The sequence below is a fragment of the Vipera berus genome, assembly GCF_964194415.1.
Source record: "Vipera berus genome assembly, chromosome: 12".
Lineage (NCBI taxonomy): Eukaryota > Metazoa > Chordata > Lepidosauria > Squamata > Viperidae > Vipera > Vipera berus.
The window spans coordinates 8,912,550-8,932,493 of record NC_138215.1 but is presented as its reverse complement, the minus strand read 5'-3'; the positions used below and the strand labels follow the sequence as shown (position 1 = coordinate 8,932,493).

Below are 19,944 nucleotides of genomic sequence, written 5' to 3'. Positions count from 1 at the left end.
GTTCACCTTGCTGCCAAAATAATTACCAACTTCAGAAAACCAAAGATCAATAAAAATTAAAGAATGTGTCATTAGCTTTTGGTTAGAATAGATTGGGCTGGGGAAAGATACCTAGCTTAGGTCATATATAGGTGGGTAGGTGGGAAATTGCACATGCCTGCTAGCCAGAGGTTAAAAACCATGCAGATGTGCCACGATTCAAAGTTGGCGGGTCTTTTTGGCTTTGTAAAAACCTGCACCTTCTCAAAAGACAATTCTGGTGACCTTCAATCAAAAAAGACATGAAGAGTTATGCTTCCAACTGCCCTAGATGTGTGACCGCAAAGAGGAGGCAAGGAAAAACACCAGGTTTAGTCCAAACAACGGCCGAGTTGTCAGCACCTTGGAGAGATATTTCCATGGATTTTATTGTGGAACTCCCCGAAATCTCAGGGAACAACAATAATTTGGGTTGTGACTGACGTATTCTGAAAGCAGGTCCATTTCATCCCTTACCAAAAGATTCCAATGGCCGAAACACTGGCAAAGATGTTCTTGCACCACATTTACCACTTCTATGGGGCACCACAACGCATTATCTTGGATAGAGGGGTCCCATTCACGTCAAAGTTCTGGAGAGCTTTTCTGGACCTCCTCGGAACCGAGCAAGGATTTTGTCGTAGTCACCATCCGCAGGCAAATCACAATTGGCCTAAATTCAAATTCCTGCATTGAGACCTTTTCCAAAGTACTGGATGCTTTTCAGAGAACAGATCAATTTCACGTCAGAAGCGAAAAGGGAAAAAAAAGTTCCAGAAAATGTCAAGCAATGTGAAAAAAGGAGGTGAAGAAGAGGAGGAAGAAGAAAGGATTGAGGAAGATTTTGTCCTCACCATCTGGAATCGGGCTTTAAGCTGAAGTGAACTAAGCCTTCAATACTCTCAACACAACTTCAAACAAGGCACAATTTGAGAAAACCATCAGTTAAATAATTGCAGAGACCATCTATTGAACAAAAAAAACAAAAAAAAACAACACCAGAGATGGAAATTCCAATTTATGAAAAACTTCCTGACTTTTTAATGTACAAGAATCCAAAGTACAGGAGCTTAACAATAGAAAAAATTTAATACATACTTTATAAACAACATATTTACATCAGAAATCACTTAGACAGTGGCAAATTCCTTTGTCACAAATATAAATTAATATTAATTACTGTATTTAGTCATAGGGATTTCATTTTCCCTTTTAAGTCCATGACTTTATGCACCAGAGTTCTTCTGCCCGAGATCTTCGGGGGAAAACACAACAGCATTGAGTAGGGTTATCGTAGCTGGACGACTGGTAGAAATCAAACAGCAGCAGAATCGTCTCCTTCAATTCTCCAATAAAAATTCATAAATGCGTCAAATCAGGCACAAACCCACATGTCATAGGCCACCCTCCCACTAACGTTTTGGAATTCCCAACCCGGTCAAGAACAGAACATACAAACATTTGGGATTTATTATGTTTACAATTTCATTGCAACAATACCCCACCTAAAACTATCGGCCCCAAATGAATTTTACCCTTATAGGAACAAGTCAAAACTTAAGAGTGAAACAGTAACTATTCGAATTAAGTAACAATCAGGAATATATCAGAACTTAGGGGTGAAATAGCAACTATTCTAGTTAAGTATAAATTAAGTGACATATCAGAAATTAAAAGTGAATGTGTCCCACCTGAAAACTATTGGTCCAAGTATATATTTGCCCTTATAGGGACATGTCAGAAATTAGGACTGAAATAGTAACCAATTAATTCTATTCTAATTAAGGAACAATTAAGGAACATATGAGAAGAGTGAAAATGTCTTAGGGGCAAAATAGCAACTAGTCTAATTAAGTAGCAATTAAGCAACATGTCAGAAATGAAAAGTGAAAGTCTCCCACTTGAAAACTATCAGTCCAACTATATTTTGCCCTTATAGGGACATGTCAGAAATTAGGGAAGAAATAGTAACTATTCTAATTAATTCTACTCTAATTAAGTAACAATTAAGGAACCTATCAGAACTTGTGTGTGAAAAACTATGGGCCCCAAATATATTTTACCTTTACAGAAACACTAGAATTTGGGAGTGAAGTAGTATCTATTCTAATTGAGTAACAATTAAGGAACCTATCAGAACTTAAGTATGAAATAATAACTATTCTAATTAAGTAACAGGAACTCGTCATAGCTAAGGTATGAAGGATTTGTTCTAATTAACTAAGAAGATAACAACCTTGGCTTCCCTTTCCTGTTGGACAGATTTGGAATTCAATTCATCAGTCTCAATTCAAACCATGCAATCGTAAGCTCCATAGTCTTTTCTACAATCATAGTTTAGCAGGTGGGAGGGGAAAAAAAGAGGTGTATGACACACTCACGGATGGACAGAGTTACGCAAATGGAGAACACGCCCCTCTAGAAAAACGGTTTCCTTATTTCCTTCTTATTTCACTGGTTACCTTTTAACACTTAAGGAACTGACTTGGCAGTGGAACTCTTTTATCAAAAATTATGGCTCAGAGTTGTTGCTGGGGGCACAAAATTCACTTGAGGTGTGATAAACCCGGGGGTGCTACTCACAGAACTTTTCAGCATGTATTTGGCCATTGCATTTTTAAAAGCAATAGTTTAACCCAAAGCAATAGATTCGGGGCCAAGTGCACACACATGAAGACACATACACATTTCAGGGCGAGGAATATATCTGTCGGAGTTGGGGGGGTGTTGTTTTGTTTTGTTTGAGATGCTGCTGCTGAGAAAGATCATCAAAGTGTAACTATGACTCCGATCTTTGCCACCTTTGTATAAAAATTCCCTGTGGGTCAAAACTCCATGTTTCTCTTCAATCAATGAGAGGTTTCCTTCCTCTTGCTTAGTTCGTCGCTGTCTCCTTTCTATGGATGGCAGCCATTGGGGTTTCTGAACCTTCCTAACCAGAAGAGCGAAATTGACCATCTTGGGATGTTCGTGGAATCCTGCCTGAGCTGGACCCCTCCCCTCAGCTCCTTTCTCCAAGCCAAATCCCTGGTGTTCCCATGGATCCCATGAGGAGGAGAAGGAAGAGAAGGAGAGGAAAAAATCCAGGAGCTCCACAGTCAATTTCTGAATACTGAAGTCCCCCGATGCCATGGACGCACTGCCCTTCTCTCTCCTTCACAACCATGGGAATGAAAACTCTGCCTCCCTTTAAAATGTGTTCTTTGTCCACATTGCGCTGCTCGCAGTCCCAATGTTGCTAAGGTAAAGAAAAGCATGGAGAGGAGAAAAGGAGAGACGAGATGACAAACCATCCCTTCTTCTTTTCTTTCGTTTTCTGGCATTCTGGCAAACTTAAGTCCACAAACGTCCAAGTCATTGCAGTAGTCTTTGGCAGCATTTCCAAGCATTCTCACCAAAGGTTGGCCTCGCCCTTCTCTAATTCAGTCTCACTCCTGCCCTCCCCAAGGCCAATTTTTTTTATTCAACTACGGTAGTTATTGAGATCTTCTCTATCATTCCCCTCCAGCAGCAAACTGAAGCTCAACTCCAGAGGGGCCTAGCTTTCGTCTCCGTCTGCATCCTACCCAGCCGTCTGTCCATTCTGTGAAATGTGCAGAACTCAAGTTGGCATTGCGGACACAAACACTAAATCTTCATTCCAAAACCTAGGGGGAAGACTTGGCCTTGTTCTCTACGGGTCCCTTGGTGCCAGTGAAGACCACTCCCAACGTTCAGCCAGGGAGGCAAATTTGGGGCTAAAATTCAGGCCCCTTGGTGGGTCCTGTCCTTCTGACCCACCTCCAATTCTTACAGCCCAAAGCTCTACAGCACGATATTCAGGCTTTCTGGTTCCAGCATGGATGGCCCAGTAACTGTTGTTTCCATGGGCCGGACAAGCACTTTCCGTTGGCCTCTGCTTCTGGGCCTCTAGGTTTTCCAGCCACTCCAGTTATACTCTGGATTGTTCTTCTGCTCTAAGGGCCTGTCCAGAGGTGATCGGTGCTGGATGGGAGACTTGACACCAAGTGGAGATTTCTGAGAAGCTGGAGAGCGAGGATCAGGGACCTGGGAGTGAGCAGGGGGAACGAGCTGCTTGTACTCAGCCGATTTGTCTGGGTGGAAAGGCCTGTAATGGTCTGATGGCCCTTGCCCATGATAACCCAAGGGGGGTCTGTGGTCAGACATCCTCCGGAAATCTTGTTGGTAATTCTGGGACCGGAATTCATCGATTCTTCGTCTCTTGGCATCATGGTAGTATCTGGAGGGGAAAGAGGAAATCAAACATTCAACTCCAAAGAAGAGGCAAAATGACCGTATCTTGGGATGCTTAACTCCCTCTGGTGCCTAAGGCCCGGAGAACAGGAAAGCCTTCGCCAGCCCAGTTCGGCAGTGTCCCCCAGGGGAGAGACTAGAGGAAGGAAAGAAGATTGACAAAGGCCCAACTGCTTTGCACTCTGGGTCATGTGTCCATGGGGATTCTCAGTCAACCAGGTCATGGTTATCCCAAGGATACTTTTTCACAAAGCAACTGGAAAGTCCGGTGGCCTCGTGAAAAAGCATCTTTGGGATAACTGTGGGTCATGATATCACACACGCTTGCAAAAGATTGTCAGAAATCATAGACTCCTAGGGCTGGAAAGGACTTTGGAGGTCTTCTAGTCCAACCCTCTGCTCAAGGCAGAAGACTCATACCATCTCCATCAAATCGTTGTCCAGTCTATTTTTGAAAACCTCCACTGATGGACCACCCAGAACCCCAGTAGTAGTTGATTAATTGTTCTCACTGTCAGGAAATTTTTTGGTTAGATCTCTTTTTAATGAACTTCTATTCATTATTTTCTCTTCCACAGACTAGACATACCTATCTCCCTCAACCCATTTGTAATACTCAAGGGACTCAAAATAAGCCTATCTGGCTTTTGTTGGTTTAAGATGGGCAGAGAGATCACTTTCAAGATTATGCTATTATATTCTATAACAATACAGTTCCACTAGTCCTTCCAATCTCTGCTCCGTGATCTGGCTGACAAACACCACCGCTTTGGGCATGCTGATTCCTGCAGAAGACCAAACCAAGTGGTCTGCATATCACCTCACCTGTATTCACGCTGTTCCCGGTAATCTCGTTCACTGTTGTACTGCTCATACGGGCGTTTACGAGAGACGTTGCTTGGCCGGTAGTTTGCTGAGCTCCGATATTGTTCTGTGCGCACCTGGCGATCCGCGTAATGGCGTTCCTTGTACCAGGGCTGCTCATATGGGTGGTAACGGTTTCTGCTCCAACTTTGAACAGCATTGCCACTGTAATTAAATTTGCGGTCCCTCTGCCATTCGTTCCGTTCTGCATGACAAGGAGGGGGAAGACGGTAGCAGCACTCTTTTCACAAGACGTTCAAGGATCTTATCCACTTGGACTTCATTATCTGTACTCCACCTTTGTCTACCATTCATTTGATTTTTATTACCTCTTTTTTAAGAGAATCAGATCATTGGGTGTGTTATTGGCGAATGTAATTGACTGCACAGCCAGTGAGATGGGCCTGTAACTTTGTATTACTGTTGCTTTGGGGAGGGGATTTTAGTCTTGGTTTCACTTTTGACCATGCCGATACTTTGTGTCCAATAAACATGTTCTCAGAAGAAACCTCAAGCCTCGGAGTTCTGTTTTATTTGGCCTCATTTATCAGAACCATGACAAATAATAGCATCAATAGCGGGAACAGCCCATGTGGCCCATGTAGTTCCAGCAAGTGGATCAGGAGTGGTCATGCATTGCCACCTCCCCCATCTCAGGAAGCAAGATGGGACCTCGGAAAGAAGGGAAGACCCTCTCTGGTGTTCGAGAAGATCTCTGTCAGATCTACCATCACCCTGCTTCAGCCCTGCTTCGCTTTGATGGCAGCCTGCCCTAAAATATGGGGAAGGGAGAGGGATGGATGTAGGAAGGGGGGATGACAGGAACCATAAATGCCAACCAGAGACAATGGTTGAATGATCCAAGGACACAAGCATGGGAAATGAATATGGATGCCCACAAAAGAAGCACCAAACTTTGGGAATTGTTACCAAAAGACCTAATTTGACCCACACTGGACACTAACAAGGCAACCTGGGGGAATGGCTTGGGAGAAAGGGAAAATTACTGGATTTATGCTGGAAATCTCAGATCTAGCTTTGCTTATGCTGTCATCACTTGCCTTTAGTAAAAGTGTATCTTTTGCTACAAATAGAGTCAAGAGTTTTTCTTTCCTAAAAGCCCAGGGCGGGACAGGCTGACAACCTCTCACCTGTGTTGCTGAAATGCCTTCTACTTGACTGCTTGTAGTTCTCCCGTGGATGTCCGTGCATCTGGGGAGGGTGAGGAGGTGGCTGCTGCAGCCTTTGAGCATGAGGGCTATGGGGGACAGGAGCCATCTGAGCATCTCGACTGGGCCCAGGAGCTTCTGGACGAAGGGGCCGCTTGCCGCTCGCTGCCTCTTCCTTCTTTTTCTGTTCCTGCTGAGCGAAAGACAACTTCAACGGGAAACTCAAAAGGCAAACAGTAACAATTATTTGGGTTTTATTAACCAGGAGTTGTGGAGGAGGGAGGTCCCTGGAGAATATTTGAGGGCCTCCTCTAGAAGGAAGGATTAAACAAAAGAAGAATCGAAAGCCTTAAGGCTTCCCACCTCCCACCTCTTCATTTGTGACCAAAGATGCCTTCATCATCAAGGTTTGCTAGCCAGCCCGTTGGCACCCAGGGACCTCCACAATTGCACTTGGCAGGCAACTTGAGGAAAGAGCCGTGCAGGTCCAGCAACGGAGAGTGGACAGCCACTTGTCTGAAATCATATGGGGTCTCCTGCTTGAGCAGGGGGTTGGGCTAGAAGACCTCCAAGGTCCCTTCAAGCTCTATTTGGATTTGCTTAATAAAGAGTTGATTCCAGCCAAAGGAGCTGGAGACTCACAGAAAATTACAGCCCCATCAAGGAGTCTCCCAGAAGACTCAACGGCTTTGATCCCCAACCTACGTCCCCTGAACACTGAAGGCTACCAATCCTAAAAATAGGATTTCTCCTCCTCTCTTCTACAACCCAACTTCTGGCTCTTAAGAGAGCAATGACGGAGCCAGGAGCAAAAAAAAAAACAGAAAAAGGAAAAGGAAAAAAAAAAAGCAGAGTCCCACCTACAAGTCTCAATCACACTTCCTCCAGTTCCTGAGGTTTTCTTTTGCAGAAGAAGTTCCCTTTCCTTCCTTCTCCTTATTTATATTTATGCCCCTTCCATTTTACCGCACAATGCAAACATACACACAACCACACACAACTCCGTCCTTACCGCCAGTTCCCGGGCTCGTTTTTTACTCGCCATCTTGTATATCTTATGCAATTTTTTGGCATTAAATTCAGTAAACTTGGATACAAATACCCAGAGATTCCTGGAAGGAAGTGAAAGGGATATGTTAATTTTCTCTTTTTACAAGCCCAAAGTTTTCAATCCAGAGGAAAGAGATGCCCCAAACAAGGTTAAGAAGCAGTAATGATGTTTTTATTCTGGGGCCCAAAAATCCCTTCTTACATCCTCTCTCCTTCCAATAATGTCTTGATGCAAACCTGAGTCATATTTGCCATCGTTCGCTCCCTAGAGACTAAAATAGATGATCTGAAACTTGAGCTGGCCACGAACAGGGAGTGTATATCGGAGGTGGTGACCCTTTAAGAGCTGTATGCAATGTAATTTCATTTTGATGTATGCCGATTGGTGTACGAATCCCGAGACAAAGTCAGCAGTATTTGATCTACGCATGACATGACCCAGTCTGCTACCTCTCTTTACTACTGCAAATGCCTGTATCATGGTTTTTCTAGGAGTTTGGACTAAAATGTGTAATTTTTTTTAAACACTTCATTGTATTTCCACGTAGGGGAATTCAACACAATCCAACAACTGGAGACTGCATCTCGTCGGCAGCATTGTCACACCTTTAAGTGTCGAATCCCTCAAGGAGCTTGGGACACCCGAAAGAGTGCAAGCGGTCACGGGAATTCAAGGGGAGTTGGATTTAGTTTGCTTGTGGCTATGTAGAGCTTCCAGGCTGATTCCTCTTTTAACTCCATCCCCAGGTTCTGCCTCTCCTTCCACTACACCTCCAAACTCAAAAAGATCTGACTGCAACATCAGGGAGGGAGAGAGAGATTGAGATTGAAGGTTTGGCAGGCAGACAGATTACCTTCTCCATACATTAAGAACTTCCTGTTCAATGTGGGGTTTCAAACATTCAGCAATGTGGTCTCCTATCTTGAGCAGGCAGCTCCGAGTTTGCTCCAGCTGCTCTTGTTCTGTAAGTCCTTTTTCTGGCTTATCCAGCTGTTTCAGGGCTTTCTTGACTGGCCTCATCTGCTCTTTGCACTTGGAGACAGAAAAAGCAGAGCTCCACGTTAGTCGGGCAGCAGAAAGGAGGAAGAGGAGAGGAAGCTCCAGATTTAGGCAAACCTTTGAGGCTAGGGGCCCATTTTGATGGGGGAGGGGGGTCTGCTGTGAGCACCCTCTCAAAATGGCAGCCACAGGGGTCTTCCCCATTCAAAAGTCACCAAGCTGTAGGGAGGACAACTTTTGATTTGAAGGTCCTTTTTTTATCCTTTTCTTCCCCCTTCTTCTTGTCAATTTTTCAACTTTCCCCCTTTGATCTCCATTTCCTATTTTTAAAACTTTTCGGATTGGTTAAGTTGTTTAAAGATCAATGACCGGCCCTCTTTTGACTTTTTCCCAGAGTTCCACCCCATTCCTGGAGAAGACTCACAATGGTGAAGGTTGCATGGTCTAAGTCATCCTCTTCCTCTTCGTCAATGGGGACAGGCTCACTTCCTGCCGTAATGTGGACGGGACCCTGAGCCAGCGGCTTCTTCCCTTTGTTGCTAGATTTGGCCTCATTGCCTTTGGGCTGTGAAAGGACAAGAAGAGATAGCATCCCTCTAAGAAGTAGCACAGGAAGGAAAATCGCAGATGTGCCAATGGAAGGGAAAAAATATCAAGGGTGTTGAGAAACTGCATTCTGCTGCCTGGAATTTTCAGGCAATTTCTTTGCCCCTTAAAACAGGGTCCTCCACCTTTGTGATAATAAACTAATGGTAAAGTTTTCCTCTGTCCAGTCATATATGATTCTAGGGGGTGGTACCTATCTCCGTTTCACGGCCAAGGGAGCCAGTGTTGCCCAAAGACAACTTCTGTGGTCATGTGGCCAGCATGGCTATATGCCCAAAGCTGCACGGAACGCTGTTACCTTCCCACTTGAGGGGTACCTATTTATCTACTCGCATTTGCATGCTTTTGATCTGTTAGGTGGGCAGGAGCTGAAGTATATGGTATTTAAAACTTTAAGCGGCTGGGGAGAACGGAGTAATCTTAAGAGCCTATCTAGCCAGATATGAAAGCATCATTCAATTCACGCTCAAGGATAGCCAGTTGCAGATGTGTCTTATTTTTGGTGACCTCACAATCAATCTATGAGTTGTCTTCTTCTAAAATGTTTCTTAGACTTCTCAGCCTGGATCGCAAACTGGGGAGGTCCTGATGGTCCCCCAATTAACCCAACCCAATCCTTCTTAGCTTCCCAGGTCTAACAAGGACGAGTCAAAGCGTTCAGCCTGCCCAAATATCTGGAAAAAATGGAGAATAGGGATGTTCTGCCCATAACATGAAGTTGGTCATGGCTTATTCACACAAACACACAGCCAAGTTACCAGCACACGTATGTGACCCTTGTTTAAAATCAGCAATGGCATGGCCACCGAGACAGGTTAACACCAGTAGGTACCTGTTCTTTTTTATCCTGTTGCTTTTTATCCTTTTCTTTCTTCCTCTCTTTTTCCCCTTCCTTTTCTTGGCTTTGGGCTGGCTGCTTATCCTTGTTCTCTTTCTTCAACTTCTTTTTCAGGGTATTCTTATTCACCCCATCCTCCTTGGGGGCAAAACATGTGAATGCGCATAGAGGACAGAACGTTCACCTTACTCTTGATGGAGGGAAGGGGCAAATATATCTTTTTCTTAAGATAACTGACATCAATACAAATAAAATAAAATAAAATAAAATAATAAATAAAATAAAATAAAATAAAACAAAATAATAAAATAAAATAAAATAAAAAAATAAATAAAATAAAATAAAATAAAATAAATGAAATGAAATAATAAAATAAAATAAGATAAAATAAAATAATAAAATAAAATAAAATAATAAAATAAAAGATAAGATAAGATAAGATAAGATAGTAAAATAGTAAAATAAAATAAAATAAAATAAAATAAAATAAAATAAAAAGTCCTTGATTTACAATTATAACTGGGACCAGACATTTCTGTTGAAAAGCAAGACAGTCGCGCCTGATTTAATGGCCTTTTCTGGCCAGGCAGTTAAGCAAAATCACCGCACTTGTTAAGGGAAGAATGCAAATGATAAGCAAATCCAGCTTCCCTCACTGACTTTGTTGTTGGAAGCTGGGTGGAAAGACAAATGGTGATCATGCATCCCCAGGACGCTGCAATAATTGGAAAAGCTGAGCCCAACATTTATGTTTCTAAGTGAGAAATTTATTGAGTTCTGCCCCATTTTACCACTGTTCTTGTTAAATGAATCACTGCAGTTGTTAAATTAGGACTAAGGTTGTTAAATTAATCTGGTCTCCCCCTGGATTTTGCTTGTCAGGTCGCAGAAGGGGATCACGCACCTCTGGGACACTGTAACCGTCATAAATCTGAGTCAAATTGTCAAGCAGCCACATGTAAATCAGATGACCATGGGGATGCTGCAACGGTCATAAGTGTGAAAAATGGTCATGAGACCCTTTCTCAGTGCTGTTGTTGACTTTAAACAGTCACTAAATGAACTGTTATAACTCAAGGACTACCTATCTTTTTAGTGCTAATGAAAACAACAACACACGCCCTAATATTAATCTATGCAATTCTTGGTAGCATCAGGATCCTTCCTCAAAGAGAGATAATAACAAGGATTCCAGCAGGTCTCAGCTCAATGGCTCCATCATTCCGGGATTTTTCTGAACTGTAGCCCCTGGCTAAGATGGCGCTCCCAAAATTGCAGACCCTAAATTTTAGTCGGCCATTTTCTCCCCCAGAAAGTCCCAGATCCTCAGGCGCTCATGCTTACCTTCTTCTGTCCTTCTACTGACAGGTTGTCTGCAGGCTGTGCAGAAGAGACCTCGCTTCCTGGCTCCTCCTTGATTTTGGGGGGCTTGTTTTCCTTCCGGATTCGGGGCTTCACCACTTTGGCTTCGGCCTAGATCAGCAGAAAAGCCCACGAGGGCACAGATGATCAGAAAACCCTCTTTGCTGGCCAGTTTGGTGGAGCTTCTCTTTGTTTGTGTCAACCCTTCCCTGTATAGAGTCTCCCATCTCACTGCATATTTCCGGGGCTCTGGAGAGTGACCAGCTTTAACTCTCAACGGGGTAGCTTTCCCAGGGACAGAGATGGTGCACCAATTGGGCCTCCTGGAATGTTTGCTTCTGCCCAGGAGCAGGTGGCAGCTGTGACTGGTGGGGCCTTTGCATGGATTCAACCTATGTGCTAATTGCGCCCACTCATGGACAGCGAGGCCCCATTCGTGGTGACTCAAGTCCTAGTTGCTTCCCATTTGGAGGGCTGCAATGTGCTTCACCACGGGTTGTCCATATTTTCCACCACAAAGACTGGAAGCTTGAGTTTTGCAGGCACTAGCTTCCCAAACAATGCATAGAATAAACCAAAGGGGCAAACTGAGCTTGTTCTTTGGCGGAACTGACCTCCTCTGTGTTTGTCACACTTTCCTTCCTTTTCAGGTCTCTTTTGATAAGTTTCAGCAGATAATCTACTCGTGTCTGGAGCTGCTTCCCCTGTGGCTTTTTATCGGTCTCAACTGGTAAAATCTGGAGATGGGTGGAGAAGGAATAAACATAAAAGAGAGGTTTAAAGTCACCCACCTAACTTTGTGCCCAAGGCAGGACTAGAACTCACAATCTCCCGGTTTCTAGCCTGGTGCCTTAAATGACTAAACCAAATCGGCTCTCTGTTTTATGCATAACATCAACGCAAAAAAACATTGCTTGTCAAGCTGCAGAGCCACTTCTCCCCACATCCGACGCTGCCACATCCTGCAAAAATCCCTTTTTCAAGCATCATAGTTTGGTGTTGCATCTATAAAGCTTCACCCACGGGTGAGGTTCCTTGTACCTTGTCGGTCAGGTTCAGTTCTGGGTCTGATTTGATGAGCTCCCAGTTCCCACATCCGTGCTCGTAAATTCCCCGCAGCAAGCAAGAGTCCTCTTCCACTCCCCAGTCTATATCGAAATGGGCAGATTTGACACGGCAGTTCAGATGGAACCTGCAAAATTGGAGGAGAGGATGGGCAAAAGGTGAGAAACAATTCCGTGTGAGACGCCCCTTGTTAATAAAGTTCCACATCAGAACTGGATAAGACAAAGGAAAGGCAAAGTTAGAGGTATGTGTGAAAGCATGGTGAAATTGTCTCTCTTAAACTTCTTCTCCCTAGCTGACCTCAGTTCCACTTAAACTGAGCAGAGGATCATTCCTTAAACTGCTTTAAAAAGGGACCAAATTAATGTGGGAACCAGCTACTGAGGCCTACTTGAAAAGAAGGCAATAGTGTTGATCTTGAAGAAAAACCTATCTCTCCCTATCTTTCCCTGGAGAAGATGAGGAACCGTCTTCTGCCTAGCCTGTAAGAATCTAGCAGAATAACCAAGTTGGAGGGGACCTTGGAGGTCATCTAGTCCAAACCCCTGCTCAAGCAGGAGACCCTATACAATTCTAGGCAAAAGGCTGTCCAGTCTCTTCTTAAAAACCTCCAGTGATGGAGCATCCACACCTTCTGGAGGCAAGCCGTTCCATTGATTGATTGTTCTTACGGTCACAAAATATGTTACTAATTGAACTGCAGTGATTTGCTTAACAACTGTGGAAGAAAGTTCACAAAATAGGGCAAAGTTCACTTAACAGCAATCTTGCTCAGCAACAGAAATTTTGGGTTCCATTGCGGCCGTAAGGCAAGGAACACCTGTAGAGAAACACTCAAAGACTTCAACTGCAGGAGACCTGCTGCTAATCTGGTAAATTATCCTGGACTGGACTCTTGGTCTAATCCAGCAATTCACTTGGTTACCTTCTCTCGAGTCAAAGTAATGGCTGCCTCTTCCATATTTACATTTTAGAATCCATTTAGATTTCTCTTCACATGTATGATATTACCTTTTTCCAACGTAAAGGTCAACAGAGCATAAATAATAACATACCTGCCTAAGGGTCCATTTTGTTTAAGAGCAACGTGTGATTTTTTTTTCTCCTCAAATACCTTTTCTTCTTCTTTTGGGGCCACTCAAGGCTGCTACATAAACACACACACACTTACATGGTCTTACATGGTCTTACATGGTCATGCTTACCTTGCCCTCTCCACTGGGTCAGATGGAATGATCTGATGGAGCATCACAAACTCCTGCTCATGCTGAATAATGGCTTTCACATTCACCTGGACTCCAGAGATCTTAATTGTGGGTCCCTTTCTTTTCCCTGGTCCTTTGTCTGAATAAAAGGAGCCACACAGAGTTTTTAGTCACAATCGGTTGGGGTGAGTTGGGAGTCACATTTAAAGAGCACATCAGCACCTGAGACTTTAACATGTTTCCATTTGGGGGCTAAAGTATTATTGTAGGAGAAAAGCAGGCAGAACTGTGAAGGGTTGGAGTTAAACATGTCATCAGTTTAGAATCCTTGCATTGTCACAAACAATCCAAGTCGCTCTGTCTTGAATTCTGTTGAACCTTATCGGTGTCAGTTTAGTACTGAACTTTAGTTGATTAGATTCTTGCATAGAGGCTTGAATAAATATTTTATGCTGCAACTTAAGATATAGTCCTGATCCTTTGTGCCTGATGGTGATTTTGAAAAAGGAGGACTAGTTTTGTTGTGGAGTTTAGGGACTTCTACGGTGCCGATTTTCTTTATTTAAAGAGATAAGTTCATAACCCTGGATTCTGATGACCACCCCGCTTTTCCCATCAAAGAAAGCCCCCTTGCTCACTTTCAGTTGGGTTCTCCTTCAGATGCTCCTCATACTCCTGCATGGCTGATGCACAACTGTTATGGAGAAGTTCCCCCAAACGTTTCAGGTCAGCTACAGATTTGTCCACAAGTTCGGCATCCCGAGCGATGCATTCCAGTCTAAAAAGGAGGAGATGGAATGTAACAAAGGTCCTGTACAGCAAATCCCCCCCCTCAACACATAGACAAATCGGACATTATTTTAAAGCACTTCCAGAACATGGATGGACTAAGAGCAGCTACCAGAGAACAAGGATGAAACTGAACACAGCCTAGCAGGACTGTAGGCGGATAGGAAAACATCATTTCATTTATTTAAATAATTGATGGGGCCAGCCATCTCCTGGAAGTGATTCTGAGTGGCGCACTGCGATTAAAACATAAAATCACAACGTGAAACCAAAGGCGCCTGAGGTTGGATCATCCCTCCAATCCTCTGATGTCCCAACAGTTGTAATTTAGTAGACTGCGCCTTCTCTCTCATCTGGCACTCACCGCTCCAAAGGAACACCAAACTTCTTGTAAGCCTTGATAAATCTGTGGAATTTAGACAGGAAGAGCAACAACAGTTAGAGAGGGTTGCTAAAGGCCTCCATTTTGTTTTTCCCTCTGTTTGTGGTTCTCTCAAATTAAACCCCTCCAGATGCGCCCCGAGTGCAACTCTCAAGTTGCCCAATATTTACTAAGTCAGGTTAAGCAAAGGGAGGCTGCAGAAGGTTTTTACATTATTTTCTTCTTCTGCTCTGGAGGCTCAAGACCACCGGAGCAATCTCCCCTCCTTTCATCCCCACCAGGCCTCACTGCGAGGTAGGCCGGGCATCCCTCCCACCCATTCCAGTTCATCCTGGCTCTGGCAAATGATGAAAAACACATCCAGAAGAATCCTGATGCCAACCTTCTGATTTCGGTGTCTGTAAATCCTTCCACTGTGTCCTTTTGAGCACTGCGAGGTCTCCCTCTGCGTTTGGGCCTTTTGTCATCATCCGATTCCTCCGTCTCCGTCTCCGAGCCAGATGATCTCTGTAGCTTTCTCTTTAGGTCAACATCTGAATCACTGTCATTGGGCTGAGCCTGCCAGGGCCAGAAAAAGGCCAGGGTTAGACAGATCCTCTTTGCCAGAGGATGCAAAATGCAGGTCCTCCCCAATTTACAATAATTCATTTAGCAACCATTTCAAGTTGAAATGGCACTGAAAAAACAGACCTATGACCGTTTTTCTCACTTAGGACTGTTGCGGCATCCATTCCCCACGGTCGTGTCATTTACACTCAGATGCTTGGCAACTGGTTCACATTGACGATCGTTGCAACGTCCCGGGATCGTAAGTCGAGGACTACCTGTACTTAGCAGCCCAAACACTCAATGCTCCACAAAGGGGTGGGAGACTTAAGGAAGAACAGCCGGAGTTTCACAAGGCCACCCATTGCCTTGAGCCTGTGTGTTCCCAGGAACATCTTTGCCTGTGTGTTTCTCAGCACCCAACAAAGTGTGAATGTTCTCTTCTGAAAAGCTAAACATCTCCAGCAGAGCCATCTACATCTGAAGGGCCTCCATCCTGCTGGTGTTTGGAAGGGTTTTCTCCACCCAGGGTGAGGTGTGATGTCTCTTGTTGTAGGTCATACAGTACAAAAAAAGCTACCTTTTTGGCTGAGCTGCGAATTCTCGGCAGCATGTATATCTCCTCTAGTTCCTTCTGTCGTTCCTCTTCTTCCACCTTCTTCCTCTGTTCCTCAGGAATGATGTTTTCCCAATCCTTTTCAGGTTTGTCTTCCACCTCGGCTTCCTCCTCCTCCATTGTGGCAAAGTTTGCTACCTGGGAGGAGAAACAACCAGGCTTTCCATACTGGGCTTCCATATCACACCCTGGACATCAACTGTTTCGACTCCTCCCCATGGGACGCCGCTATAGGGCACTGCATGCCAAAATAACTAGGAATAAAGACAGCTTTTCCCCAAGTGCCTTCACTCTGTTGAACACCTAATCACCACAGAACTGTCTTATTTCTAAGGATATTTAACCATGTAGTAAGGCTGCATTACTATTATCCTTCTCACCTTTTCTACTACCTTCTCCTACCTATTGGTATCTTATGATATTACTTTAATTTTTGTATGTACACTGCAAACCTATGCACCAGAGAGAAATTGGATGCTTCTGCTTCTCCTCCTCCTCCTCATTCCTCTGCTGCTTCTGCTTTTTCTGCTTCTCCTCCTCCTCCTCCTCCTCTCCCTTCTCCATCCTCTTCCTCCCTCAATGATCACAGCTTCGAAACTCCTTCTGGCCCTGAGATTTCCTCCTCAAGATGGTTGTACAGGACTCTTCCTATCTCAGCTAGCTCTTGAGTTGTTTAACTGGGGCTGTTTCCAGAAGATCCAAAAATCTGGGCTAATTTCATGTTTCTAACTAAACATGTTGACTTTGGTAGCTGTGGATCACCCAAGATCTGGGGGTAGAGGAACTCTGGTGCACAAATTCATGGACTTAAAAGGGAAAAAGAAATCCCTATGACTAAATATAGTAATTAATATTAATTTATATTTATGACAAAGGAAATTGCCAGTCTCTAAGTGATTTCTGATCTAAGTATATTGTTTATGTTTTTCTATTGTTAAGTTCCTCTTCCTTGGATTCTTGTACATTAAAAGGTGAGAGTTTTTTTTCATAAATTTGAATTTCTATTACTCTTTTTTTATCAATACTTGTCCCTGCGGTTATTTAACTGAGGGTTTTCTCAGATGATGCACTGTTTCAAGTTGTGTTGAAACTTTTGAAGACTTTGTTAATTCAGCTTAAAACCTGATTCCAGATAGTGAGGACAAGATTCTTCTTCCTTCCTTCCTTCCTTCCTTCCTTCCTTCCTTCCTTCCTTCCTTCTTTCCCTCCTTCCTTCCTTCCTTCCCTCCCTCCTTCCCCTTCTCCTTTTTTTTCTTTTTCCTTCTTCTTTGCAATGAATTTTTCAGATGCAATGAATGGCTTTCTTTCACCGTGTCTCTATTTCAATTACACATAAGGAACTTTTATGAATATGAACGCACTTCATACTAAACCCATTAATTTCCTCTTCTATCACATTGTGTATTGCCACCCAATGTGTAACTGAGCGGATGGCAATAATTGAGCATTTTTCAAGGTGCCACCTAGGACTAACTTAACTGTCCGGCTGAGTGGGAGGCGAGCGTGATCACCTCTAGGCCACCACACCACTCCTTTTAATTGCACTGATAATGCTACAAATTCTGAAATCTTTGATGCTCCTTTTTCTGGGCCTGTACCTTAAACTGGGAAAGTAGTTCGTCGGTTGCACTTGTGGATGGTTCGTTCTCTCGTGTCTCAGCCAGGCGTAAGATTTCTTCAATGTCCATTTCCTGGAAGCAGGAGGAAGAATGCAGTCAGACACACACCAGTATGAAAGATTGAATTTGTCCTTCTAAAGTTCTGATATGAAAATGGATTGGATTGAGTTAAATGTCTGCCAATTACAAATGACATCCCAAGAAGAATCAAGGTAATCTCCACCCAGAAATAGAGATCAGAAAACTCACCTGTGGTTCAGATTCTTCCCCTTCTGGTTCTTTAAATAGGTCTTCCGCTCCAAACTTCAAGATGGCGGTGAGTTCTTCTTTGTTGAATGGGTTTGAACTAAGGAAAAACATGAAGCCACTGGCTTACACAAAGCTTTCCAGTTCACAAGTACTTGGACCATATCTTAGTTCACTTTTCCAGGATCTCAAATAATCTAGTTCCTCATCCTTATCCCTTGGTAAGAAGTCCCATCCACCTCCTAATCTTTTTTTATCTAAGAAAATTAGTCAATTTGCAATTCTGAGTAGCTAAAATAATTCTTGTTGTCTTTTTTAAAAATCAAACAGTCAATGTTACAATAAATTGTATTTTTTTTACAAAAAGAAAAAGACAGCAACCTTATGTGTTTAGGTATCAATGACCATGTCTGGCTGACAAATATAACCATCTCATTTTATCTCCTTAAACTTTCACAACAGGGATTGTTGCTAAATGACTTGGTTTGTACTGCCTGCTAAGCTGAAGAAAGCTCCAGAATCCACTGAATTACTGCTATTTTTCCTCCTGTTCATAAAGGCAGTAAAATTTACCACTTGCATCTACTGCAGTTATAATCTTCTATTTAGCCCAATAGTAAACCAAAGGGTCTTCCCCAGGCCTTTTATTGAGGCAGAGACCCAAAGGTGCTTTTTCAAGAGGCAACTGGACTTTTTTTTGTGTCATCATTAAAGACGCTTTGCTTCTCATGCAAGAAGCTTCTCCACTTTTGAACTTGGATGAGAAGTGAAACGTTTTCAAGCAAGAACAAAGAAAGTCCAGTTGCCTCTTGAAAAAGCACCTTTGGGGCAACCATGACCTGGATGACTGTGAATCTCCATAGGGGTAGAGAGCATCCCTTCCCACTGAACAGTTCACCCCAATTAATAAGCCTAAGTCTTATCACCTTCCCAGATTAACGTTGAAAGGGTACCATAAAAGAGCCACCTTGAGGCCCATCTCCTTACTTGGATCTGTCCGAGCTATTGTCCAAAACCGTCCGTCCGGTGGTGTCCATCCTTTGTATCACGAGATGGTCGAGCACCATCTTCTTCTTCGCTCTTTCTATAATCTCCTCTTCCACTGTTCCCTTTGTAACCAAGCGATAGATATTTACCTGCAGAATCCAGGGGATGCGTGAAATAGCTATATAGGTAGCTTTTTATCCCTGGTGCAGCCAAGGTGAGGCGCAAAAAATCTCTTTTTGGATCTCTCCCTAGTTCAATGACTCATTCACCTGACCTTTTTAAAGGATTGGGAAGGAACAGGGATCAAGGACTAGCATGCTGCATATCAAAAGCTACCGGCTTCTAACACCTTACAATAAAACCAGAATTTGTCCCACCAGGATTATTTTATCTTTGGATTAGTTGATGTCGCTTTTTCAGCCATGTTCACCAAGGCAGCCCCTTTAGGGGAACTTCTGAATCTCCGACTTCCAACCCCACACACCCCAACGCCCCCCCCCCCAAAATCCCCTCTATCAATATTATTTCACCTTGCTGTTCACTATTTCAAAAATCAACGAAAGAAATAACCAGAGTTTTTCCTTGCCAGCCTATACAATCTGGAAAGGTAGGATCTGAAAACCTGAACACCTGAATTGGGTCAACTGATGAAGAGCAACACGTAAAGTATGTCTGCGCCACAATTTGCCCAAATTCAAAATGACCAGTAGGAAAGCTCTTCACTATAATTGCCTTCATCCCAAATTCTAAATTCCATTGCTCAGTGCAGGAAAAAGCAACTGACGTGGCAGACAGCCAGTCTGGTCTATGCTTCAGGTGACAATCTAGAAACTAGTAAATTGGAGGTTTAGTCCCGCCTTATTCATGAAAGCCAGTTGGATGACTTGGGGCCAGTCACTCCTTTTCAGCCCAACCAACCTCACAGGGTTGTTTGTGGGGAAAAACAGGAGAAGTATTTAAGTAGAGGACTGGAGGCTGAGGCATATCAATAACGGCTGCAGGAATTGGTCGTGTGTCATTTAATGAAAAGAAGGAGCAGTGTCCCAAAATCTAAGGGGTTGCTACAAGAAGAAAGGGTCAACCAGTGAATCTCTGATCCTGGTGACTGACCCTAAATTTGATTTCGGGTCAACCTATTCTGCAAAGCACCTGAAGGCAGGACAAGAAGCAATAGATGGAAACTAATCAAGAAGAGGACAAACCTAGAAATACGTGGAAATGTCCTGACAATTAGAGCAATTAATCAGTGGAATGATTTGCCTCCAGAAGTTGTGGGTGCTCCAACACTGGGGGGTTTTTAAGAAGAGCTTGGGCAACCATTTGTCTGA

The 19,944-nt window shown here is 43.5% G+C and overlaps 1 protein-coding gene across 4 annotated transcripts in view; it reads right to left on the bottom strand.

Moving 5' to 3' along the window:
* Nucleotides 1-1,019: 1,019 nt before the first annotated feature.
* CHD2 (chromodomain helicase DNA binding protein 2) overlaps nt 1,020-19,944 on the bottom strand; it is a gene marked incomplete at its 3' end in the record, with an annotated part of 65,341 nt that continues 46,416 nt past the window's right edge. For 2 of the 4 annotated variants that reach the window (XM_081336965.1, XM_081336964.1), the window contains 18 exons: nt 18,617-18,765; nt 17,633-17,729; nt 17,363-17,455; nt 15,729-15,902; nt 14,985-15,160; nt 14,585-14,626; nt 14,070-14,209; nt 13,432-13,570; nt 12,203-12,353; nt 11,776-11,898; nt 11,144-11,272; nt 9,794-9,937; nt 8,780-8,920; nt 8,210-8,388; nt 7,318-7,417; nt 6,288-6,498; nt 5,098-5,341; nt 1,020-4,258 (listed from right to left, as the gene is read on the bottom strand). In XM_081336965.1, coding sequence (XP_081193091.1) covers nt 3,928-4,258; nt 5,098-5,341; nt 6,288-6,498; nt 7,318-7,417; nt 8,210-8,388; nt 8,780-8,920; nt 9,794-9,937; nt 11,144-11,272; nt 11,776-11,898; nt 12,203-12,353; nt 13,432-13,570; nt 14,070-14,209; nt 14,585-14,626; nt 14,985-15,160; nt 15,729-15,902; nt 17,363-17,455; nt 17,633-17,729; nt 18,617-18,765 — 2,763 coding nt within the window. The remainder of the gene's footprint in view (nt 4,259-5,097; nt 5,342-6,287; nt 6,499-7,317; nt 7,418-8,209; nt 8,389-8,779; nt 8,921-9,793; nt 9,938-11,143; nt 11,273-11,775; nt 11,899-12,202; nt 12,354-13,431; nt 13,571-14,069; nt 14,210-14,584; nt 14,627-14,984; nt 15,161-15,728; nt 15,903-17,362; nt 17,456-17,632; nt 17,730-18,616; nt 18,766-19,944) is intronic. The other 2 variants (XM_081336967.1, XM_081336966.1) reach the window with 2 other exon arrangements.